The sequence below is a fragment of the Euleptes europaea genome, chromosome 12 (assembly GCF_029931775.1).
Source record: "Euleptes europaea isolate rEulEur1 chromosome 12, rEulEur1.hap1, whole genome shotgun sequence".
In the NCBI taxonomy this organism is placed as follows: Eukaryota; Metazoa; Chordata; class Lepidosauria; order Squamata; family Sphaerodactylidae; genus Euleptes; species Euleptes europaea.
Window position 1 is genome coordinate 46899693 of NC_079323.1, and position 27248 is coordinate 46926940.

The 27248-nt window shown below is 40.1% G+C and overlaps 1 protein-coding gene across 1 annotated transcript in view; it reads left to right on the top strand.

The window, feature by feature from the left end:
- The window catches only part of GBE1 (1,4-alpha-glucan branching enzyme 1), a 178005-nt gene that overhangs the window by 87082 nt on the left and 63675 nt on the right, over positions 1–27248 (top strand). The window contains exons 6-10 of the mRNA XM_056858202.1: positions 100–190; positions 3577–3786; positions 20078–20193; positions 20354–20481; positions 24896–24994. Of these exons, the coding sequence (XP_056714180.1) occupies positions 100–190; positions 3577–3786; positions 20078–20193; positions 20354–20481; positions 24896–24994 (644 nt within the window). The remainder of the gene's footprint in view (positions 1–99; positions 191–3576; positions 3787–20077; positions 20194–20353; positions 20482–24895; positions 24995–27248) is intronic.

Below are 27248 nucleotides of genomic sequence, written 5' to 3' on the forward strand. Positions count from 1 at the left end.
TCCTCCCCCACATCTAAAAGCAATAACTAGTAATTAGGACTGGGGGGGGGGGGGAATTGAGCTTTTGCTGACTTTTCCATCTCCTTTTTTAAAATACAGGCTATAACTGCATTCAATTGATGGCTGTTATGGAACATGCTTATTATGCCTCTTTTGGTTATCAGGTCACAAGTTTTTTTGCAGCCTCAAGGTATGTTATGAGTTATCATTTGAATGATTTTATCTTTTTTTTCCTATAGTTTTGTTTTGCTTTTCCCTACCCTGGTCACAAGGAGCAAACTGTCTGAAAGCTCTAACAGCCAAAATAGCAAAAAACTAAGAAGAGAGATTAAGTCCTCCTTACAATCTGTGTGTGCACCTGCCCTTTATATTGTAGATTTTAAACGGCACAAGCTGTTTGTGTTCAGGAGTTATATTTTTCAGCTCTGAAATTCCACTCATGCATTCTGAGTTATGGCAGTCCTGAGAGGACTGTATCCCATTCTGAACTGAATTTAAGATTGTAACACTTCTAGACACACACACATACACACGTATTTTAACTAAGATAAGCATAGCTGCTTCCTCTTGTTGTTGTTTTTCTTTCCCCTTCCTAATCTGATCCTATGATCCTAATTTAGGTGAACTGTACACCACTGAGCATACTTTGTTGGGATTTTATACTAGTTTTCGTTCTAGAGCTCAGTTTCCTTTAACTGATTTCATGTTAAGACCTATTGATTATAGGACTTTAAACAGTACAGCAGTGCAGTGGAAAGAATGTAGAGCAAAGCAGTTCCCATGGTGCTGATGTGACGTTTAAAGGGTATCTTAGGAACTGGGTTTCTTTGTAATCAGCAGTTTCCAAACTATTCTTGAATACAGTGATAATTCACTTCCATCTCCTGAGAATACTTGCTTCTGCTCTACTAGGACCCATTCTTCTGTGTATGTGTACTATTGTAACCCATGCAGTGTGAGTGGCGTGATAAATTGGGTGCAAGGTTTTGAAAGTATCAACTTTGACATTTCCCTTGTGAAATGCTCCCAACCATTTTTTCCCCCTCATCACTGAAAGGGGGTATATAATGGAAAGATTTCTCAGACACATACCACAAGTGTGTAGGAGTCACCATAGCTGACTGCATTTCAGTGGATTAGGAATTCCTGAGTTTGGGAGCATATGCATTTCTATAGATTGTTAATAGGCCAACTAACCTTACCATTTTTGTTTGGATATAACCAAGTGCCAATCACTTGGAGAACTTCAGTACCATGTAAGAAAGAATTTCCCCTCGCACTTTAAAGGATTTAGGAGTACATGGTGTGAAAAGGGAGAGTAAAAAAAGAAACACTCCCTCCTCCTTGCCCACTCCCTATTTTTTCAATGTATGGTTAAAATGTGTAAGCTAAGAGAAAAAAAAGGGGGGGTCTATAATTGTTCATTTGATCCTATAAATAGTATGAAGTACAAAAACAGTGAGAGAGAATAAAAGTGATAAATTTGCTTATACTTTCAATCACCTCTAGTTGTAATGTTGCCATTATGTAAGATAGATTATGAGGCTCCTCCTGCTCCAACACCACCGGTACGGTCTTTACCATTCTGTCCCCTATACTGAAGAGGGAGGAGCTCCCCAGGCCTCAGAATGGGAGGGGAGGGGGTTGCATCACCTGGCACCACCTCCTTCCAGTTGTCCTCAGCCCACAGCACCGCACCCGGGCTGGCCAACGCCTTCCTTCCTGGCTGTTCCTGGAGCCTCCCTTTCAAAGGCAATCATCCCCCCTCCTTCCAGGCACCCCCCCATCTGGCCCTGACTCCCCTTTCCCCACCCTCCCTGGGTGTAGCTTGGTCCTTTCAAGGAGCCAGCCACCCATCTCTGCTTGCCTTCCACCCATTGGCCATCCCCCCCTGGGGTTTGGTGGAATGCCCACCCTCCCGAGCCCAGCCCCCCCCCCGAGACAGCCATTCGGCCTGTCATGGCTGGATGAGTAGGGGTAGCCACCGGCCTCCAATCCTGGGCTATGTAGTCCTAGGCTAGTAGGGCCCTTTTGGGACTATTCATGGCCGATGCTGCTCCTGCAGCACTTGCTAATGTCCTCACCACCTCTCCTGGCCAGGATGCTGCGGCTCCACATATCAGGACCCAGCAGCATTCTCCCTCAATGTTGGCTTCTTCTGGTGAGTTCTGCCAGTTTCCCTGTTGTGCCATGGTCTCTGCAATGGCCAGGGGGCTCTGGGTGGATTGGTCCAGCCCCAGGGAGTCTCCTGTCAGTGTCCAGAGCCATGCTGAGCTGCAACTTGGTGACAACACAGGGCAGACTTAAGAATTTCTTGATTAAAGCTTAAATATAAAGTAATATTCACTGTTAAATAAAGCACTCTGTTCCTCTATTCCAGAGGTTCCCAAACTTCTTGAGTCATGGAGCACTTTTCAGCAGAGAAATTAGTCACAGAGCACTAATTTTCACCGAGCACCTATATACTAAACCGAATGACAGTAATATTTTTCTTTCCAACCTCTTCATGGAGCACTAGGAGATGTTTCGTGGAGCACCAAGTGCTCCATGGAGCAGTTTGGGAATCTCAGCTCTATTCTATGCAGGGTAGTATTCCTTAAGTAGATTAATAGACATCATGACATCATGAACATTTTAGATCAGATATATATTTTTTTCAGTTAGGTGCAGATTTGGGAGGTTGGGGGTGGCCTGCCACATTTTTGTAGTGTAATTGCATTTCTAGATTTATTCAATAATACGTTTGAGTCAGAAATCGTATGTCGCTGAAGTAGAGGGAACTCAAAATGAACCGGTTTTTCCCCCTAGATGGATTTTAGTGTTTTTGTAGATTTATTTATGGTCCACATTTCTCACTGACACTCAAGTAGGATTATACAGATCTGAGGCAAGATGAGGTTATTTGCCTAAGGCCATCTAGCAAGCATATTTTTTTTCATCAGCTTTTCTTTTTTGTCAGATCTCTGTCTCAAAAGTATGTAGTGTATCATCATACTATATAAGCAACAGAAACTGCCATTGGTCCATCTAGTCTAGCATTGTGTCCTCTGACAACTTTTGTAGGTCACATGAAGAAGTCCTCCCCTTCCTTGCTACCTAAGACTCTAATTGGAGATATAAAGGATGTTATGCGTGTAAAGCCTATGATCTATCTCGTCACCTCGTGTTTGCCATAAGAGTCAGTGTGGTATAGTGGTTAAGAGTGGTGGACTCTAATCTGGAGAATGGGTTTGATTCCCTGCTCCTCTACACGAGTGGCGGACTCTTATCTGGTGAACCGGGTTGGTTTCCCCACTCCTACACAGGAAGACTGTTGGGTGACCTTGGGCTAGTCACAGTTCTCTCTGAACTCTCTCAGTCCCACCTACCTCACAAGGTAGGGAAGAGGAAGGGAAGGGAATAGTAAGCTTGTTTGAGTCTCCTTAAAGGTAGAGAAAATTGAGGTATAAAAACCAACTGTTCTTCTTCTTTCATTAGTAAATATAATAGAAATGTGTACTGTTATAATGAATTAGAAAAACAATATATAATGTAACTTCTTGAATATATAATTTTAAATATTTGTACATTTTTTAGCCGTTACGGACCACCAGACGATTTGAAGGAACTCGTTGATGTTGCCCATTCAATGGGGATTACAGTCCTGTTGGATGTTGTACATAGTCATGCATCAAACAATTCAGAAGATGGCCTGAACAAATTTGATGGCACAGATTCAGCTTTTTTCCACTCTGGTCCTAGAGGAATTCATTCACTTTGGGACAGTCGTCTTTTTGACTATGCCAAGTAGGTATAAGTAACCTCCAAGGTTCTTTTCTGATTATATATTTGTGTGTGTGCATGCCTAACAGATCATTATAAATAAATACAGTTGCATGTTGTATTATTCTTACCTTATGTACATTGATGACTTTTCATTTTCTTCAGAATCACTTTTGCTGGATTCCTTTGTTGCTGTTGAATGCAATTTGTGAAGTTGGATTTGTATATTTATTGGATTTGTATATTTTCCTTTCCCTGAATTTAACAGCCACTGGCTATCTGTCAACCACTTCACATTTTAAAAAGGGGAAATGAAATTTAATTTTACCTTGACACTATAAAGAGAAAAGTTGCCACATCTTTCACGCAATTGACCGATCTATTTGACAGCAGATAATGCAGTATCCGCTTCTCAGAAAGTGTCTTTAGCTGTTTTATCCAGGGAGTGATATATTTATTTCATGCAATATTATTTTGTGGACATGCTAAAACAGTGTGGGCTAGGAAGTCTATTTGATCCGGACAAAATGGGCATTTTCGTTCTTCTACAATAATTTTATTATATCGTTCTGGTGTCTCAGCTGAGTATAGGGCATTACATCTCGCCAATAACTTATGCACTTCTAACCAGTGGAAATAGTCTGGCAAGGAGAAAGTTCTATTGAAGGGTATTTGGAAGAAGTGAGGTGAACATTTACGATTTGCGTCCTTAAACACTAAGGACCAGTCCTCATTTAAGATCTTATTTTGTAACTGTTTACAGCTTGCTTTCTGAGTACTATTCCTTGCAGCTTTCAGTCGCTCTTTTGGAAGGGAAAATCTTTTGTCTATCCTACTAGTCCAGGTGGACACAGAGATATCTGAGATTAACAACTGAAACATGTCAGGAGGTGTTGATGGCTCAAAGAGGGAGTACCAAAATTTAATGATGGGTTGATATATAATAGATGATGTTTGGGAGCACCAGTTCCAAATGTATAGTGGAGGAGAAGATACATCACACAATACCATGCAAGCTTCTAAAAAAATTAACTTGAAGACTATTGAGATGTTCTATATGGCCAGTGTACCAAACTGGAGCAGCATATCTAACAATCGAATGTATGATTGCTCTATGTAGGATCAGAAGGGTTGACACAAATTGCCCTCCTTTGCAAAAGTAGAATTTTTTAAGGAAGATAAACGAGGAATTTAACTTTTGCATTAACATATGGATATGCAAGTCTCAAGAAAGATTGTGCATAAACATGACCCCGAGGTGATTTGTATATTTATATACATCCCTTTTCCTGCACTCTCATAGCCCCTACCCACACAATCTCCCTTGTGGATACAGAGATTGTTGAAAGAGCTTTGAACAGGATATGTTTTAACTCTTTTTTAAAAAAAGGTTTCGCAGCCACCATTCATCCCTATGTAAGCAGAGGGGAAGATAGCAGTGGACAAGGGATGAGACAGTTAAGGACAGGAGCCAAGTGAGCCAAGCAGCTGCTTGGGGCACCAGAACTTGAGGAGGGCAGCAATATGGTAGTATGTAATGGGCATGGCTTGTACCCAGTTATGCACCCCTTCTCCGCTTTGCCTCCCAGGAAGAATCTCAAGTGGTGTCCTACTTTGCCTTACTCCTGAGTCCTAGTGTGCAGCTGCACAGGTTAGGTGGAGGTGACATCTCTCCAGTGCACTCCTTTGCCTCAAGGATAATCAATTACCAGCCACAGACTACGAGATGGGGAAGTGTTGGAATATATATATATATATATTGCAGTGTGAGCTCTAGCAGGTTCACCTTCTCTCTAGTACAGTGGTTCTCAACCTTTTTTGCTCCATTCCCCCCTTTCACCATTGTTCAGAATATAATTCCCCCCTTCCCAAGATAGTTATTTCCATTTGCATCCTTTTTGTGAAAGCATCTGATCATTCACAATCTCTCCCACTAGTTGTATGTTGATACGAAATGGTACAGATGGAACTCTCCAGGACACCACAGAATAACTCCCAAGGTGTCAAGCAGAAACTTCCCCAGCACCACCTTTCCCATGGTAGGAATGATAATACTGCAGAATAAAGCCCTTAACTCCAAATGTGTACCAAGTAAACAGTGTTAGAGATTGCTCTGTAATTCCCTGAATTTAATATATCCAGGAAGAGCTTTTTCAGTAGAGGTCTAACTACAGCTAGGAGAATCTCATCCCTCAAGGAGACCTTAATCACAACTCTGGTGATTTCAGACCGTTTTCCCTGGCGAGCTTTTGCAAGTCACATTGGGTACAGGTTGAGACCACATGTGGATGACTGAACCTGTCTTAAGGACTTACCTATATCCCTGGGAAATACTCAGCACAACTCATCTAACAGAGTTTTATGTCTTCTATTATATTTATTGAACTATTTGGGAAATGATCGCTGTTCTGACAAGCGTGACCCTCTGCTTGAATCTCTGAAGAGCTGCTGTACTCCAGGAATCAGCAGGGAGTCCTGTGTATTTTTAGTACAGCATTAACCCTTTTGACAATATCACAAATAATGTGCCTTTTGTTGAGTGAGCTAATTAGTTAATATTGCTTAAAGCTGCATTCCTGCAATAGCAGTGACACAACTGAGTGGCCGCAGGTGGGTTTTCTCTGGGGATATAATGGGCATTTGTTACTGTCATGTTAAATTATGTTGTTTTGAAATCAGAATGCATCAGGACAGTCATACTGTCACCAAAACAATACATTTAACAAGTTTTAAATACACTTATGTTATAATGCAGATTCTATTGAAGTGTAAGCAGTAAAAAGTCGTTAAATGTTTGGCAGCAGTATGACAGAGGCTTTAAAAATGTACCTGCGGTTTATTTGTGGAAATATTAAATTCCGCATGCAGTGGCAATCTGGGAACTCTTCATGCCGTGGAATGGGAAGCTGGAGCAAAATATACTACTATCTATTTCGTGCAATAGTCACTCTTGCTGCTGGTGTGCTCGTATGCTCACATTCTTGAAGTCTATTAGTCCATGTGGGGCTTGTCCATCTATGTTTTCCTAGATGAGCTCTGATGATTTCTGGCTAAACATTACGAAGAACTTTCTGACAGAGCGGTTCCTCAGTGGAACAGGCATCCTTGGGAGGTGGTGGGCTCTCTTTCACTGGAGGTTTTTAAGCAGAGGCTAGATGGCCATCTGTCAGCAATGCTGATGTTATGACCTTTGGCAGATCATGAGAGGGCGGGAAGGAAGGTTTGCATCAGTGTCTGGCTCTTGTGGCCCTTTCTTGGTGCCCAGGGTAGAACCAATCACCTCTTTAGGATTAGGAAACAATTTTCCTCCAGGCCAGATTGGCCAGAGATCCTAGAGGGATTTTTTTTTTCTCTTTGCCATCTTCTGGGCTTGGAGTAGGGGTCACTGGGGATGTGGGGGAGGTAGTTGTGAATTTCCTGCATTGTGCAGGGAGTTGGATTAGATCATTTATAAAGATGTTTATAAAGATATAAACATCTTTATAAATGATTTGGATGAAGGAATAGAGGGGATGCTTATTAAATTTGCAGATGATACTAAATTGGGAGGGGTAGCAAATACAGTAGAAGACAGAGCCAAGATGCAGGATGATCTTGACAGGCTGGAGAAATGGGCTAGAACTAATAAAATGCACTTCAACAAAGACAAATGTAAAGTTCTGCATTTAGGTAGGAAAAACCAAATGCATAATTATAGGATGGGGGAGACTTGTTTGAGCAGTAGTGTGTGTGAAAAGGATCTTGGGGTCTTAGTAGACCAAACACTGAATATGAGTCAGCAGTGAGATGCTGTAACTAAAAAGGCAAATGCAGTCTTGGGCTGCATCAACAGAAGTATAGTGTCCAGATCACGCAAAGTAATGGTATCGCTTTACTCTGCTCTGGTTAGACCTCAACTAGAGTACTGTGTTCAGTTTTGGGCACCACAATTTAAGAAAGATGTAGACAAGCTGGAACGTGTCCAGAGAAGGGCAACAAAGATGGTGAGAGGTCTGGAGACCAAGTCCTATGAGGAAAGGTTGAAGGAGCTGGGTATGTTTAGCCTGAAGAGGAGAAGACTGAGAGGGGATATGATAACTATGTTCAAGTACTTGAAGGGTTGTCATATAGAGGAGGGGGCCGAGTTGTTTTCTGTTGCTCAAGAAGGTCGGACCAGAACAAATGGGTTGAAATTAAATCAAAAGAGTTTCCGACTAGACATTAGGAAGAATTTTCTAACAGTTAGAGCGGTTCCTTAGCGGAACAGGCTTCCTCGGGAGGTGGTAAGCTCTCCTTCCCTGGAGGTTTTTAAGAAGAGGTTAGATGGCCATCTGTCAGCCATCTGTCAGCTGATTCTGTGACCTTAGGCAGATGATGAGAGGGAGGGCATCTTGGCCATCTTCTGGTCACTAGGGGTGTGGAGGGGGGAGGTAGTTGTGAATTTCCTGCATTATGCAGGGGGTTGGACTTGATGGCCCTGGTGGTCCCTTCCAACTCTATTATTCTATGATTCTATGATTTTTTTTATTAAACAAAACAAAGTCATGATTTGTTAATTTCATCCTTTAAAATTCCTAATTGTCATATTTAAACCGAATATATTAGTATGGTGCATAAGAAGTAACATGTTTGCTCACATGTTTGCTATGTGAGTGTGTGTGTGCATGTAATGCACGTACACAGATGTCATAATGTTTTGTTGCTTGTACATTACAAAGAACACTTTAGTGAATATATCTTTTAATTGTAGAATGGTACTGCCATTTTTTTTAAGAGGGGAAGGTATTTTGGGAAATGTGTGGGAACAGCAGTGGCATGCTGTCGTTTTAATTAATCCTTCCTCTCCAAAAAGTTAGCCCTGCACATATGGTTTATAATATATTCAAATGAGAGACACTACAGAAGAATGACTTTAATTTTTAATAAACATTCTTGCTGGTTGAAACTTTTTTCCCCTCTTTGCTTTTAAGTTTAAATTGATATGACAGAATAAGAGACTTTAAGCCACAGATGCTCCTTTAGTTAGAAGATTTTGCAGTAACATATAATTTCCCTTGAAGGACCCAGTTTCCTTTATTATCTGCAATCAAACACAGCTGTGTGCAAAATCTTTAAAATGTAACTAGGAAAAAACCCAAGTTTGTATGGTAATTAAGCTATTTACTGTTACATTTATGAGGGACACCAAAAGTAATTGTTAGTTTTCCTACAATGTTATTGATATGCTATAAAACACATTAAGCTGGTCACTCATAAGGACAAACAAATTACCTTTGGTTTGATCCAGCGAAAACCTTTCGAGGGGGAAAAAAGAAGAGAGAAAAAAATGTTCTGTATTAACTATCTCCCTACAATTTGCAACTTCTAAATAAACTATTATTACAGAGGAAGGAACATTTTAGGTTTGCAAGGTCTTTTGGTTTTCTACCTACCTAGAATACATTAGCTAAGGCCGATCACACAATGATAGATATGGGGAGCAAATCCAGTGGAGAAGGGTGTGAAACCAGATGGGTCAGCAAATGGAGCCCATCAAAAACATTGTTTGTCAGTTATAGGCTTATATGCCTCCTGCCACAAGGCTATATACTCTATGCTCTAACACCATAGTTAGTACAACTGAGTCAGTCGTAAGTACAAAACAAAAACTTAAATTGTATGGTAAGGAGAAATAATTGAACCATGCTACCCCAGCCACAGGTTACGTCCAGGTGCATTAGGGTTGACAACCCTGGGTTGGGAAATTCCTGGAGATTTGGAGGTGGAGCCTTGGGGAGGGTGGGGTCTGTGGAAGGGAGGGACCTCAGCAGTATATAATGCCACAGAAGCCACCCTTCAAAGCAGACATTTTTCTCCAGGGGAACTGATCTCTATCAGCTGGAGATCAGTTGTAATAGCAGAAGATTTCCAGCTAGTACCTGGAGGTTGGCAACCCTATCGCTGGCTGTGGCTGGTTATAGCTTAGCAGGGCCTAGGCCAGCCTGTGCTCTAATAAACTGTTTTGGTACCAGGTGCTGTGCAGTTATTACACTGGCAACGAGGATAAAACTACAATGGCCATGCCAATATACCATGCCATGCTGAAATGTGATGGAGTAAGTGAGTGGTCTCAATATGTTGAGATGGCAGAACATTATGTTAAATCAAACAAGGTTGAAGATGCCGACCAACAGAAATTATATTTTTGACAGTGCATTGGCAAAAGGCTTATGCCCTTTTAAGAAAGTTGGTGGCACTTCTAAAACCAGGTGGGAAAACTTTGAAAGCGCTGTGTATTCTGTAAGCTAGGGTTGCCAACCACCAGGTAGTAGCTGGAGATCTCCTGCAATGACAACTGATCTCCAGCTGATAGAGGTCTGTTTCCCTGGAGAAAATGGCCACTTTGGCAATTGGACTCTATGGCATTGAAGTCCCTCCCCTCCCCAAACCTTGCCCTCCTCAGGCTCCACCCCAAAAACCTCCCGCCGGTTGCAAAGAGGGACCTGGCATCCCTAATGTAAGCCCACAGCCTTCAGCAGTGGTTCAGTCCTCAAGTTGCATAGTCACCGACAGAAATTTGGTGAAACTATTAATGAATTTGTGGCTGAGCTGAGTTATTTAGCTGAATTCTGTGGATTTGGAGCTTCCCTTGACCAGATGCCGTTTGACAGGCTTGTTGCAGGCATAGTTGATTGAGCAATGTGATGCCGTCTGTTGTATAGGGGGGGGGTCTTGATTTTGAAACACCAGTGGGCATTGCTATGGCCATGGAATGGCTGCTTGGCAAATACAGGAGTTACAGAGGAGTGGAACGGAGGATGCAGCAGGATTGAATCGTGTAGTATCACTTCCATTTGGGCTGGCACCAAAACTACCCCATCATGTCATCCCCTGGGGTAGGCAGCAGGAGTTTTCTGTCCTGAGCAAGACAAGAGTATTGTTTTTGTATCTATCGTCAGTTTTGAGACACAGTTTGCTGGCACTGCTATCACAGGGGACATTTAGCATGTTGGTGTTCCTCTCAGCTGCCACCCCATAACCAACCAGTGAGACTGCTGTATCAAATGTCAACTTAGTGGAGCTAGGCAATGAAGAAGGTGAGAATGACAGTGATGGATATATGCTGTAATACCTTTGGTGGTCTCCATTCACCATCAATTTGGGCCCAAGTAACCATTGCATGTCAAACTACAGAATAGTAAATGTTCTCTTATGGTCTCCTCACTTCAATAATTGGGGGATGTTACTGATGTGGAAGGGCTCCATCCAGTACATGACAAGGTAAAGCTATTTCTGAAGCCCCACCACCTGCATCTGTTTCAGAATTAAAAGCATGTTTGGGTCTTCTGAACTATTACCATAGGTTTTTGCCCTAATTGACTAGTACATTGGCCCCGTTGCACAAGTTATTAAAGAAAAATGTTTCATGGAAATGAGAGAAGGCTCAAGAAGTAGCATTTCAAACCTCGAAGACTCTGTTACTATCCTCCAAGGTGCTGACACATTTTGATCCAAGATTACCAATGGTACTGGCTTGTGATGCCTTCCAGTATGAAGTGGGAGCAGTTTTGCCACACATATATGATGGCTCAAAGAGACCAACTGAATTTGCATCCTGTACCATATCTCTAGCAGAAAGGATTTATTCTCAACGACAAAAAGGCCTTGGCAGTTACTTTTGAAGTCAAAAAGTTCTATCACTATTTTTATGGCCATGCATTCACCATTATTATGAACCATAGACCATTAAACACACTCTTGAGTGAACATAATCTAGTACCTCCAATGGTCTCAAGTGGGATGCAGCAGTGAGCCCTAACATTACCTGTTTAGCAGTATAAGATTAGATTCTGAGTGGGTGGCCAGCACTTTATATGGGGAGATAGTGGTGTCCTAGAGACATCTGAGGGAGGGGATAATCCCACCACGGGTGTGTGTGTGTATGTGTGCCCAACAGTCAGAAGCAGATGCACAGGAAACCCACATCAGAAGTGATGAGGGAGCAGGAGCCCCCAGGGCAATGTGGGTCAAGATCTGTCACATAAATCTCATAAATGACTAGTCCACAAAGGCTGGGGAAAGTAAGAAAACTGTCAAATAGATTATCACTGTATATTAAGTGTAGAAGATGAGAGTGTTATATTATGGGGAGCTGTGAATTTGGTGATGTTCCTTTTTTTTGTATTTTATAGTTATTTTAACAGTCCCTTAAGGGAAAAAAGCCTTTGCCTTATTTTCATTTTGCTGACTGTGGCTGGTTATGGTCTAGCATGGCCCTGACCAGGCCTTGCCTGTGTTCTAATAAAGTTCTCAACTGTTCTGGTACTGGACACTGTGGAGTTACTACATATATCATTCAGATTCCAGAGGGGTGGCCTTGTTAGTGTGATGCAGCAAAAATAAACAGGAGTCTTGTTGCGCTTTAAAGGCTAATAAGTGTTTAGCATAATCTTCCATCTACTAGAGCCCGCTTTGTCCTTCTGATGTTATAGTTTATGCAGTGGTGCACTTGTTTATGTGACAGGTATAGCAGTAAGACAGCTTTCAGAATATTGTGGGATACATATGTATTATCTCAGGTTGATGGTTGAGTCGTGCAGTTGCATCTTGGGCTGCATATTTAAAATACGGATGGACTGACAGTAGAATGTGCTTGTAGAATTTATCCATAGATCTAGAAATCCTAGAAGGCTGGATCTAATCTTTCCATTGACAGCATGAAAGCTCCTCTGGTTGGTAAGGAGATTCCTAGAAACATTGCGAGATGTACCAGAAGACAAGAAGGGGGAATTAGAAGAAATTGAATATCCCCATTCCTGTGCTAACAGAATAGATCCCCAAAACAGGGAAAAACTCATACGCAAGGGGAGTGGTTTCTGCTGGTGCTGTCTCCTATTTGTAGTCCCTGTAGTTCATGCTATTTCTAAGATTTTCCATAGCCCCAGAAGATTTTTTCAGGGAGTGCAGGGATTTACAGAGAGAGGGCAGAAAAAAAAATATATATTTCCGTGAACTCTTAGTTCATGGATGGATACAACCCATAGTTTGCAGCAGACTGGTCCATTTTTTGCCATAGCTTTATATTAAAAAATATTTTGTGCTAGAGGTAAAATGGACCAGTGTTTACACGATAATGCATTTTGTTAAAACCTTCAGTATTTTTAATACATCAGAGTAATTTATTAACTTGATTTTAGTTTTTCTGATTAAAAGTTCTGAATTTCTAACAAGAATATAGAGTAAGACATAGAATTTTTAGAAGTTATAATGATACACACACACACACACACAGAGAGAGAGAGAGAGAGAGAGAGAGAGAGGGTTATAATGCTGATGCTGTGAGTGAAATATCAAAATTCCCACAATTGAAAAGCAGCTGAGGACATTTCAAAGTAGTCTTGAAGTACCCATGATTCTCAAAACTCTGGACTACTTTTTAAGAAGAATATATTTCTTCCTTTAATTAAATCCCCAAAGATCTGGATAGGAAGGGAAATCTACATAGGAGAACGAGAAGAAAATAATTCCAGGCAGACTCACTGCTACTTGTTTTGTGGTTTTAATAATTTATAGTGCTGTGTGCATTCCATATATCTCACTTGAAGTTTTCTTTTCCTTTTCTTTTTTTGTTATTATGTTTCTGCTTTTTGTTATAATATTAAGTGTTATTCTTGAAGAGGCCAGAGAATGAGCAGATAGAAATTGCATTTTGACAGGCTCAAAGTGTCACCAGCTGAACAACCTTAAACAAATTGTGTTTCTTTCTGTAAAGTTTTTCAGGCAATAAATCAAAAGAGAGGGGCTGGCTTGTTGTTTTTTTGTCCCAATGCCTCTATCACAGTGCAAGGTGCTTGACTATTCCTCAGGAGTAAAATATGAGCTACAAAAAATAGGGTAGTAATGTTCGTTTTAGTATTGATGGTCAGCATTAGAAGCCACTGAGGTTTATGTACTGGGCCTAGGGACTAGGAATATCAGCAACATCACTAATCTACTTCTGTCTCTGTGTGTAAAGTGCTGTCAAGTTGCAGCCAATTTATGGCAACCAAGTAGGGTTTTCAAGGCAAGAGACTAACATAGCGACCCTGGTATGCATAGTTTGCATAGCGACCCTGGTATTCCTTGGGGGTCTCCCATGCAAGTACTAGCCAGGGCTGACCCTGCTTAACTTCCAAAATCTGATGAGATCAGGCTAGCCTGGGCCGTCCTGGTCAGGGCAAATAGTCTCATGCAAAAATTACTCTGACCATCTTGTTGCTTATCATCCTTTCTCTCCAGTGTCTCTCTGCCTAGGCTCTGGCCAACAATGTGGCAGGACACCTTTTAGTACTAGGGTTGCCAGCTCTGGGTTGAGAAATTCCTGGAGATTTTGGGGGTGAAGCCTGGGAAGGGCATGGTTGGGGAGAGGCGGGACCTCAGCAGGGTATTATGCCATAGAATCCACTTTCCAAAGTAGCCATTTATCCAGGGAAACTGACATCTGTAGCCTAGAGATCAGTTGTAATGCCAGGAGATCTCCAGCCACCACCTAGAAGTTGGTAACCCTAGTTTGTATGCAAAATGTTTTCCTGTCCCCTCGATGTCAGGAGTGTAACTTGAATATATGACATGTTTAACAGGGAAGTCTGTGAAGCATTGCCATGTGTGTGTGAGTCTGCTATGACATACACACACAATAGCGACTATACACACAATACACACACAATAGCTACTATCAAATGTATTTGATAGTAGTGTACCATGATGAGCTTTCAGGTTTCAAGAAAGAATGCTCAAGCGCTCATCAGCAGCAGCTGTGACTTACATGGACCATTATGTTCAGTCACAATTCTGTTTTGTTTCTCTATGGACTGGCTGCTTGACTCCTTGCCAAGTAGGTCTTCACCTTATTGGTACCATAGGTATAGTCAAAATAACAGTCTTGTGGCACCTTAAATACTAATATACTTATTATGGCAGGGATTTTCATGGATAAGAGCCTACCTCATCAAATGTGTGAGAGGTATGTAGACTTCAAATGTAGCCTCATTTGAAGCTTTAGCCCAGTATGCCCAACATATTGGTACACGGCCAACATGCATCAAGGGGGAGTAGAAGCAAAAACTAGTGTGATGCTCCCCCCCCACTCCTGAACAAGTGCACCCCCCGCTATGTGCATTCAGTGCACATCAGCACAGTATCCGTATATATGCGAACTGTGTGTGTGTGTGTAAAGCGTTGTCAAATCGCAGCCAACTATGGTGACTCCTTATGGAGTTTTCAAGACAAGAAACTAACAGAAGTGGTTTGCCAGTGCCTTCCTCTGCATAGCAACCCTGCTATTCCTTGGTGGTCTCCCATTCAGATACTAACCAGGGCTGACCCTGCTTAGGTTCCAAGATTTGACGAGACCGGGCTATACTATGCCTTGCCTCCCAGGATGCAAGCTGTACACACAAACAAATGTTCCCAATCACAAGGCTAGAACCTAACATTTTCTTCCATTCTTTAATTCTTCCATTCTTTAAAAAAAATTTTAAGGAGGAAGCAGAAAATTTTGCCCTCACCCTGTTTGGGCTTCAGATATTATCATATAAACAAATCTGGCTGGCTATCATGTGTGATATGGTATTATCATGGGTGAGGCCAGTGCTCCCTGCCTTCATTCTGACATGTTTTTGCTCAAGTAAAGAAGGGAGGATAGTGGACGACTGTTGTAGAAAGGGCACTGCTATCACCAAGTAGTCATTTTGCCTTCTTTTTGTAGCTTCTGCCCCTTCCCCGAAAAACGTCCCCCCTCCTCATATGCAGAATGTAAAGAAGAAAGCAAAAGGGGAGGATTTTGGCTTGAGCTTAATCTCATTTAAAGTTAATAATTACCAATAGACAAAATATATTTCTTATCTGAGCAGGGACACTTAAATCAGAACTGTAGAAGTTGCTCAGCAGGGGAATTGTTTAATTTTATTGCTGCAAATGCACAAATGAAGTTAGCTTTGTATTTGTTGATCACAAGTGCCTGAGCCAATTTTTGTTTACTTGAGCTTCAAGTGCTAAAAAATTCTATTTTTTACAAGAGGGAATCCTTTGGACTTGGCTCTTTTTCTATTCTGTTCAGCCTCCGATGCACCTCTGAATCAATCTTAAATCATTATTAAGATATACCATCTTACCAAGCTGTTCAAAAGACTGTCTCTCAAGTCAATAGATCTTTTTAACTTCCACTAAATGTATTTCATTTTTAATATCCACAAAAGAACAAAACCTTACTTGAAAAGCGGAGCCCTTCATTCATAATTGAATAGTGCCTGAACCACAGTGTCTGAATCCAAATTAGCATCTGGAGATTTCCAATTTTAGGGTGGAGAGAAGCTAATAAATCAGGAGTCCAACTTGGAATTAATAATTTTTGGAAAGGGCTTGTTTTTCTTTGAATTTATCTTGAAATTTAAAATAACCTTTTGGATTCTAATTCCTCAACTGTTCAGAATATATATAGCAATAGCTTCACCATTGTTGCATGGCTTTCCTGAGATAAAGCAGTGAAAATTTTCTTTAGACAGTTTTGGCAGTTGCCTGACCTTCAGTGATCCAGTCTGGTGTTTTGTTTTATTTTTTGCACCTCTCTTTGTGCTGGTTTAGTCACTAAAATAATAAAATAAAGCTGCGACCCTTGTAATAGATTTTGTTGGTTGAAAGAAATTTTGAACCCCCAGCATTTTGAGGAGGGGGAATAGAAAAAATATATTACAAGACACAAAGGTCATTAATGCATCGTCACTTTAACCTCCTTTATTCCCTGTTTCAGCCAGGATCAAATTTTTCTGTATGCACGTTACCTCATTCCTTGTCGGCTCAACCCTGTTTCAACGCAAAATGAACCTGGCTTTTCCCATTCCTCTTCTGGCCCGAATTAAACTATTCATCCTGGCTCATTCCGGAATCACTAAGCAAGTGTACAACTTTCTTGGGTTGAGCTTCACCCCACCCTTTTCCAAACCCCTCTTCAAGGCAGCATACAGATAGCCAAACAGGGGAAGCACAGAAGATTGGCTTCTCTCACAGCCAATCACGAAGCAGTGTGTAAAGAGGCAGGGATTCAAGTGCTTCCTGCTACCTTGGACCTCTCATACAAAGGAAAATCAATACTTTTTGCATTGATATAGAGGAGTTGGCAAACTCCGGGAATGCTTATATTCTTCGGACGATTACAGGGAGAATTTGGGATATGGAATTGCAGAAAATAAATGCCGGAGCAAACAAGATCTGCTCACCGACTTCTTTTGGCCTTTCCTTTCCAAAAAGATCAATGGCCAATTATTTTTTTCAATTTAACCCACCCCTCCCAGCGCAGAGCCTTTATGTTAGCCAGATTAAACATATTCCCATCAGCTATAGTTTCTGGCAGATACAGGGGTATCCCCTGGAACAAAAGAATTTGCAGATGACAGAACCAGAATCAGTTGAGCATATCCTTTTGTACTGTCCCCTGTATCATAACTAACGTCTAGAATTAATCAATCCTCACATTACACCCTTAAAAAACTTAACACATGATGGCATCAAATTTTTATTAGAGGACAAGATACCTGCTGTCCACCGAACATGTGGCAGAGTTTCTGATGATGGTCATAAAAAATAAAAATAAGAGGGTAAAGAATAAACAAACAGTTTAAAAGCAACCGAGGTAATTTGTAGGCACTGGGCAACATCAACTGGAAGGGTGCCGGTGTTCGCTGCAGTTCATATCCGCTGGCTGGATGAATGTATTGTTATGGTTTTTAGATTGAAGCGTTTTAACTTGATGGCTGAGTTTTGGTCAGTTGTTGTTTGTGAATCCTTGCGGGTGCCTGCATTTATGCTCCCTTGTTGCTATTTTACTATGCCAATAAAGGTGTCTGAATCAGTCATCCCCCTGGACCTCTTTCTGAGCACAAGAAAGAGTGGAACTCTCTTCTAGAAACCTGCGTGGTGTTTCCTCATTTCTTGATTCAAAACAAAACAAAACAACTCTCTCTTTCATGGACTGTTCCTATTGGAAGTAAAAGTGTGGATGCTTTCAACAACTCCATGGAGGGGGATTGCTATGTTCACTTACCTTAGATTAGTATTCCCAGAACTTCACCCTCCTCTCCAGCTCAATTTTTCTTATGATGCTTTTATGTATACCAGCTAAGATTAATTGTTTTTCTCTTCCGTAATTTAAGTACTTTGATAAAGAGATAATTGTGACACATTGGAGTGAAATATAAGCCCTCCTGTTTTCTCTTCAAACTGTGGCTATACAGATATGACTCAGTGTTGGGGATAGTTAAGAGTGTACTGTCTGGATTGAAAACTTGTGATATGCTTATTATTATAATAAAAAACATTGTTCTCCTCTTTCTCTATTCCAAAATGTGTATCTGTGAAGAAATTTTGACATCTGTCACTTTAAAGTGGCTAAAACTGAGATATTAAAATGCCTAATTATTGTACATAAAATTAACTTCTTAATTTTATTTAATATTGATCGAATTCATAAATATATTAACTGTTTAAGGAAAATAGTTAGATGTTTCTTAAATTCTAGTTGCCTCTTATAGTTTAATTAGTAATGGTATATACCCCAGACAAAGATTTTCATGTATTTACATTTTTTTTAAAAAACGGAATATATATCTAACATCAAAATTTATTTTTAAAGACTTCATTATTATTACATCACACAGAAACAATTAGTAATAAAATCAAAATTTATCTGTGTAATGAAATCATGGGAAGCTGGTATCACCAAAAAGAATCTGTAGCTTAAAATATTGTTGTGAATGTAGCTTCTATATTCATTCTGAGTTCACACCAATATATCTCAGCTACCAAAACCCAACAAATACAAAATATAGAATAGAGGGAAAGCTATTCTACAGATGGGAGAAGCCATAAAGTATTCCTGTCTGTATGCCTTCATTTTCTTAACTTGGAACTCCGTGTTCTGCCTTTAATTTTCATCTCTGACAACCTGACACATTGCTGCTGATCTACCGAGTGGTATCACCAAGATGGTGATGCCAGTTAGAAAATAAATGTTGTGTATGTTGCTGCAGGATATGTTAGGTAGATGGTATGTATGACAGTTTGGGGTGTCAGAAGTAGGCAATAACATATTTTTGGCAGGAAAACCTCCACACAGCATACTGCCAGTGTCCTTATGATGGTAGCACATAGTGATTTTGGGATTAACTGGGGAATATCTCCCCACACCAAGTTTACCTGTTAAAGAGGACAACGCAATATTTATTTACCGGCCTGCCAATGCTTGGCTTTATTTACTGATAGCCACTCTGGATGTAAATTATGATGGTGTTCCTGAGGTACCATGTCCCCTGCCTTGTTAAACCTGATTATAACTTTTTTTCTGCCCTTAATACCAAGGAGAACTGAGATTGAACACAACAAGATTTTTTTTATTTATTTCCGGGGTGGGGGGCAGTAAACTAGGAATGTTGAGGACCAACTTTATACCACTGTAATGTATGTATGTATGTATATATAATTTTTAAAATATTTAATTATGGAGAGTGGAGAGTGCCAAGTTCCCATTAGGGTTCTTAACCTATCAGATGATCACTGCACTTTTTTTTTTAATTACAGACCTCTGTCTGACCAATAGCTTTCCAATCACCTAGAAAGACTACATATGAGATCTGTCTGTAAGTGCATGCAGCACCAGACTATCACACTAAACAGTCTGCTTTCACCTCAAGTGACTGGAGCCAGAGCAAGAGGATAGGAACCTCTAAACCAGGGGTGGGGAACCTTTTTTCCGCCAAGGGCCATTTGGATATTTATAACATCATTCACGGGCCATACAAAATTATCAACTTAAAAATTAGCCGACCAATACGTTTCTCCATGGCCGGGGTGGGAAAGGGTTAACACAGTTTCTTGGGTGGTCCTAGCAACTCCATAGCTAATGACTCTTCTGCAAGGGGGGAAAAAAGGTTCCTTTTCTTGGCAAAATAAACTCGAAACTGCCTTGAATAGAGGCTAGTCCTGTCCGCAGGATGGGGTGGATCGCCAGTCTTAGATCCTTCTGAGCTAGAGATCTGCCAGGATCAACGAAGGGCTAGACCAAATGATTTTGGGGGCCTTAAACAGCCCTCGAGCCTGATGTTCCCCACCCCTGCTCTAAACCCTATCTCGCTCCAGTAAACAGCGTTTTCCCCTTCTGTCCTCCCCGCCCGTCTCAGTGTTCCGAGGACACTGATTGGTTGTTTCTGATTTTCTCTGCAGACCACCAGGGTACAAAAGGGATTGGCCCATACTGGCAAAGGGGACAGACTGGGCTCTTTTTGTCAGAATATGCTTTTATATTGATAAGATACTATTCATATTTCAGCTGGGAAGTTCTGCGATTTCTTCTCTCCAACCTAAGATGGTGGATAGAAGAGTATGGTTTTGATGGCTTTCGATTTGATGGTATTACATCGATGCTATATCACCATCATGGGATTGGTAAGTCAAGTCTGATTTGTTTTGTCCAAATTATAATGTGATAATGCATTGGCATAATACTTTTAAATGTGTTGATAATTTCTTTTGAAAATCTAGGACGAATGCCCTTAACTTGACTTGCTACATTTTCCTTGACTTTCTGCATTTTTTGTCTTGCCAGGTACCGGCTTTAGTGGAGACTACAATGAATATTTTGGTATGCAGGTTGATGAAGATGCTTTGGCATACCTAATGATGGCAAATCACATGATACATGTCTTACATCCAGAATGTATAAGTATAGCTGAGGTAATTTTTAGAATTCATTTTAATTCTTATCTTTTAGTAGTTCAGTTATTTGAAAGCTGATTTTACGGACTCAGTTATGATTATATGAATTCCTCTTTACGTATATTTGTGTACAATCCAGTCATTATTAAATATTTTAATTTTAAATATCAGTGAAAAAGTTAAATACATGTTTAAATATGTCCCATTTAAATAATGGGAACATAAATGTTGTTAGCTAGGAAGGATTGTATACATAGTTAATAGATAGTTTCTTTAAAATGAGGTTGATGTTAGTAAACCACTATCATTCATTTTGGAGGGATGTTGCCAGTATTATAACTAGTATGTTACAGATATTACCTGTAGCTGCAAATATTATTTTAATAATGAAAGAGAGATCTTTCTTTTGCAAAATGTTAAATTTAGAAAATGAAGGTAAATTTAAAATGTGCTATGATCATTAATGAATGCTCTTTTGATGCTCATATTGTTACAATAAGCTTGCTTGCTTTGTTTATGATTTGCAAATGTGCACTAGTTATTAAAGTTGTTCAAAGCTTACAATTAATATTTCTAAAGCAATTATGCAGTGATATATGCGTCACTGAAAAGACTAATTTGTGTAAATTAAGAGTGTTAAATGTTTGTCATACTTATTATCAAAATTCAATGGAATGCTTAATATTACAGGTAGCATTTATCAATAAAAATCAGAAATATTTTGAAGCACAAAGGAATATTGTTGTCATAAAGAACTGTAAACTCCAAAACTAACCTTCAGCGAAATTCTCAGTCATGTAATTTGCAGTTAATTTCAAGCAAAGAATTATCTCTAGGTTTTTCTCTTTGTTTCTTTCCCTAATTATTTATAAGGGAATAATAACCGTGCAGTTATTTTATATACAACTTGCATGAATGTATCATGAATGAGTAGAAATGGGCTGAAAGGATCAAATGCATTCATAAGTGAGGTGGATATTACTTATATCCTTCTGTGTGTAGAAGTGTCATCAAGTCACAGCCGATGTATGGCAACCAGTAGGATTTTCAAGGCAATTGACTAACATAATGAGCTTGGTTTTCCTTAGTATTGCTTGTTAGTGTCCCATCTGAGTACTAACCGGGGCCAACCCTGCTTAGCTTCTGAGATTTTACAAGAAGAAGAGGGGGAGGAAGAGGAGGTTTTTATAACCCAATTTATCGTCAGGAGTCTCCAAGTGGCTTACCATCACCCCCCCACACACACACAACAGACACCTTATGAGATAGGTGAGGCTGAGAGAGTCCTGACAGAAATCTGACTGACCAAAGGTCACTCAGCAGGCTTCATGTGGAGAAGTGGGGAATCAAATCTGGTTCTCCAGATTAGAGTTCACCACTCTTAATCACTACACCATCCAGGTCAGGGTTGTATCCTCCTACTCGGTGCTTTTTTGCTTGTTTAAAAAAACATGCTGGTACTCATATTCCTGTCTCAGGACTTGGGAGAACCCCCCCCCCCCAAGGTTCCAGTACTCAGTACCAGTGATTACTACCACATACACATACACACACAAATTCCCAGCCCTGCTCCTACTCCACTGGGCAAAGTTTGAAGTCTTCTTCCAACTTAAATGGGTCTTCCTTTGAGGAAGACTGGAGTGGTAGGATGGGAGTAGGATCCACCCTGGCATGTCAGATGGGACATACTAAGAACTACTATACTCCCATGTAATGCTTGTGATATAGGCCCTCAAGCTTCTCTTATAGCATATAGTAATTTAATGTGGTCCATTCCTTTTAAAAAACATATTGACAAGATCTCAGGAACATCAAGTATTTAAAACAGAAGCTGATGAAATGAAGCAATTATGGGATGTATTAAACTTAAAATTGTCTTATTGATTTTGGGGTTCATTTCAAGTAAAATTAGTTCATCATCAGGAAGCCAGTGCATGGTTATCAGTATTTCTACCAATGAAACAGAGTCAAGCCTGTTTGCATTATCTGATTTAAGTATTTTTTAACAAGATGTGCCTTCAATTTATTCTACTTAAATTGAAAACTACTTCAATTTCAATACATCATTTTTTCTGTCTAGTGGGAGCTTCTATACAAAATGTGGAATTGATCCACATGCTCATGGTGGGAAGAAATTGGGAAGGAGGAACTATTGATATCATTCTAAATTACAAATGGCTAGGGTGAATTTGAGGTTGCATGTAATGATAATGGAATGAGTGGTGTCACGGGAGAGGAGTACGCTTTTGTCTAGAGTAGGATCGATGTATAGTCCTGTTCCATAAGGACCTGTCTGATAAAATTAAGTAACTGATTTTTTTCCTGAAATATTCTGAATATTTTCCAACTCACAATACTTTTTCCTACCTACAGAGGACAGAAACATATTAGAAAACTGATGTGTGTCTCGTGTTTAGATTCTACTTCTGTTGTACTAACATTAATAGTTATGAAATCTGTCTAGCCTCCTCCTTCAAATGGGAGGAAAAGTGAACGATAGCAGCATTGAGTCCTCTATTAATAATTATTATTTGAGACTAATAAAAATTCACAGTTCAAATGTTTCATTACTTCCATGGGCTTAAGAATCTGCACTATTTTGCTTACAACTAGGCTTGTTGAAGTCAATTTGTTTGGAAATGTGGTGCTGGAGTGTTCATGTAATAGTGTGTTCTCATAAGATTACTTACGTTGCCATCATCTCTTACAGTTATTTAATTCTAAGATTGAACATGTCCATGAAGGCCACAGAGGAGTAAAAACACCCCTTAATAAACAATTACATCAGGCCGGCATAACTTGTGAACTGCCAATCTGAATGCAGGCCAGCAGCCATGTATTGTGGTCTCCACATTCTTTGACACCTCCCATTTTTTTTGTAGTCCCTGGCACACTGCCATATGTTCTAGTTGCCTGTTCTCCGTGGGGTTGCTCATAAATTGTTCAGGCAAAATAGGCTTACCTTCCAGCATTCTGAATTTCAAGGACACGGTCTCATATATGTAGCTTGCTGAAATTTTGAAAATTAATATCCTTTCAGTCTCCTTTTCCCCACACAAAGAGGAATCATAGGAAACTCAACACTGAATGTCACAGTCTAATTTCTGTGGCTAGGTGCAAATGTTGCTTTATTACGGTCAATTGACCACTCCCAAGAGAATTCAACGTACAACAACGGCCACACTTCCGGTAGCCAGAGAATACAAGACGGAAGACAAATACATATCATTAAAATTCAATAGTATACATTTATAAATGGATACAATTATTGGTCTCTAATATAATAATTAGTAAAATCATGTTTACCCATTAAGAGCTAAAACAGAAGTATGTATCACTTTGGCCTTCCGTATATTACATACCAGTCTACAGAATCTGGCCTCCTGATACGTTATGTCTGGGGATTCATCGCTAAGAAGTAAATTTGCTCTATCTGCCTCAGAATAACCTGTACTTTTCTTGAAAAAAGAGCCCAAAATCAATCCATGCACCCCGAGATAAAAGCTACACCTGAAAAGGACATGTTCCACTGTCTCCACTTCGCCAGAGCTACATGGACAGAGCCTGTGTAAATAGGGGATCTTTAGGAACTTCCCCTCCAAGAGAGCCGAGGGCAGGGCCGAACAGCATGCTAGAGTGAAGGCTCTCCTGATGTTGATTGCTTCTAGTCTCGACAGATATTCTGCGGGGCAGGCTCGATATTTGGTGTTAACTGGAGCTCTAAATAGAGGCACATGACCTAAATCCATTTGTCTTTCCGTATCTATTATTCTTTGTTTAACTGCTTGTCTAGCTGCTTCATAGCCCAATGCCAACAAATTTTGTGGTGAGAAGCCAAGAACTTTTAATCTGCTTCTAAGGCGCTAAGCCAACTAGATGTGAACTTGTCCACTAAAACCAGTGGGAGCAAACCACAGGGTAAGATGTGGCTAGCTGGAACATGCATGTCACACCCATTCTGCAGTCACTCCATTGGTTATCAACCAATTACGGGGTTCAGTTAAAAGGTTCTGATTAGCACTTAAAAAGCCCCAAATGGTCTTGGACACACATACCTTCAGCACTGCCTTCCCTGCTGTGCTCCGCCATGACAGCTGAGCAAAGCTTTCTGCTGGTAACTGTCTAATGATAATCTATTATATATATTTTTTATTTTGTTTTTCCTCTAAGGAGTTCAGGGAGATGTATATGTTTTTTTCCCTTCCCGTTTTATCCCCATAATAACCCTTTGAGGTGGATTATGAAAGATGGTGATTAGCCTCAGATCAACCAGTGATCGTTGCAGCAAAGATGAGATTTGTGTCCAGGTCTCCCCAGTATCGACTATTGTTACTCTCTCCCCTTCATCTGCCCTCAAAAGCTTTCTTGTTTTCAGGGTGCAGTTTTGTTAACTCTTGTCAGATAGTAACTTTGTTTTGTATTATTCTTCAAGGATGTCTCTGGAATGCCAGCCCTTGCTTGTCCAGTTATGGAAGGAGGAGGTGGATTTGATTACCGGCTAGCCATGGCCATTCCTGACAAATGGATTAAGGTCAGAACTTCATATGTTCCTCTGGGTTCATTTAAAACACATTTTTGGTAAATACAGTAAAAGCTTTGTTATCCAGCACAATTAACCAGAAGGTAAGCTTCTCAGCCACCATGCCCCAAGTCTGTGCTCTGGCATGCCTACCTTCTCTGGTGGAGAGAAGGTAGGGGGTCTTTCCTAATGCACTGGGTGGAATAAACTGGGTGGGTTATGCCTGCTCCAAAGCGCAACGTAATATGCAACAATTATTATTCTATTTCATATATTTCATGTATTTATTGAATTGATTTTTGAATTAGACTGTCAATCCTTACGCTTATCTGGCAGCACTCTGACCTTAAAAAAAGCATATTTCTGGGTGCGCAAGGAGAGGGGTGATTTTCACTGTTCCCCCTCCAATGGAAGACCTCTGATTTCCCCCCTAAGCTATTCATGTGGGCTTTCTGCCCCCTGCCAAGAGCAACATTAGGGGGCAGGATTGATGGTTGGTGATGAAAAAAATAATGCAAGCAATGTTTAATTTTATTTTTAATGATAAAGAAAAGCCCTTCCATAAAAAAGTTTAAACTTTAAATATATAGTGATAGGTTTTGAACTGCCTAAGAACAAGACTGTAAGAGATTTGGGGGTTATAGTGGATAGCTCCATGAAAATGTCAATTCAGTGTGTGACAGCAATGAAAAAGGCAAATTCCATGCTGGAGATTATTAGGAAAGAGATTAAAAATAAAACAGAAAATATAGAGCCATGGAATACTGTGTACAGTTTTGGTCACTGTATTTCAAAAAGGATATTTCACAGCTGGAAAAAGTACAGAAGAGGGCAAACAAGATGATTAAGCGAGTTGATTATCATTCCTAAGAGGAAAGGCTGAAGAGTCTGAGACGTCCTAATTTAGAAAAAAAGGGGGGGGCTAAGGGGAAGGTTTATTAAACTATACATGGGGTAGAGAAAGGGCTCGAAGAATATTTTTATTTCTCTCCCATAATAAAAGGTGACTCAATTTGGGGCCAACCAACAAAGGTGATGGGCAATAGGTACAGGATAGATGAAATACTTCTTTATTCAACACGTAATTAAATTTTGGAATTCACTGCCAGTGGAGGTAGTAATGGCCATTGACATGAGGCTATTAAAAATAAATATCTAGAATGTATCTCAGTTGTCCACCCAAAACACTTTGGTATGTGTCAAAATCAAGATCACTTTTTTTACCTGCCATTGAGGAATGTGCTTTATTTCAGAGCACCAATCACACTTCTAACCTCTATAGATGTGATGCCGCAGACCAGAACTTTGAAATAAGTTTGACTTGTCTTCCCTAAAGACAGGCTTTTCTTTAATGTTGTGTCTCTATGAACATTCTTACATTCTTACAAACTGTGTGACTAGCACCAGTTCTAATAATTGCTTGTAGTAGGCTTTCTCCGGAAACCCTATGTTTCGTCTATGTTTCGTCTATGGTATTTGTAAATCCAGCTTGGAGGGGGTGAGAAAGAAAGAGAGTGACAAAAGGTCTGTGGGTCAGCAAGAAGAGTGAAGAATCCCTGTGATGCAGAAGGGTTGTTATACTTTTTGGTACCCTTTCATGTGGACTGTCACGAAAGTAACACTGATATATAAATTTAACAAGTGCTGCTGACAGGTAGCTGGTAATACTTTTTTGTTCTGTTTTCTGAAAAGGAGAACACTCATATATAAACTCTCTGTTTCCATTCTGTACTTGATTTGAAGGTCATCAGCACCACTTTTCTTCATAAATCAGGAATTCACTTTCCAACCAAACTTTAGTGTGGTACAGTTCCAATTGTATACATGAAGTTAAGTCAAGTTTGTCCTGTATATCCTAGTTTGTTGGCTGAATTAGTGATATGGAGTAAAAAAGCTCTGCCTTGTCATTATGTCACACTCTAATAGCAGATTAGCCTATTTCAATAATAATTAGATTTTGACTAGCTCCAAGCTTTTCCTATACTGCATGCCAAATAGTAAAGTACCCTGTGAAACTACTTAAAGAACTCTCTATTTTAAAGGTTAAATTTGAGCCAATGCAATCATCAGAGGATTATGCAGTATTGCATAACAAGAAACAGGAAAGTTTTGTAGCAAAATTGCTACATTAAGTCAACCATTACAGCAGTGGCAAGTAGCCCTCACTATTTTACAGAAGTATGGGGGAAATCAATTTAAATGACACTGACATGCTTAGTTATTAATTAGTGGTTGGCAGCTGTTTCAGAAGGAAAAAGAAAAATGG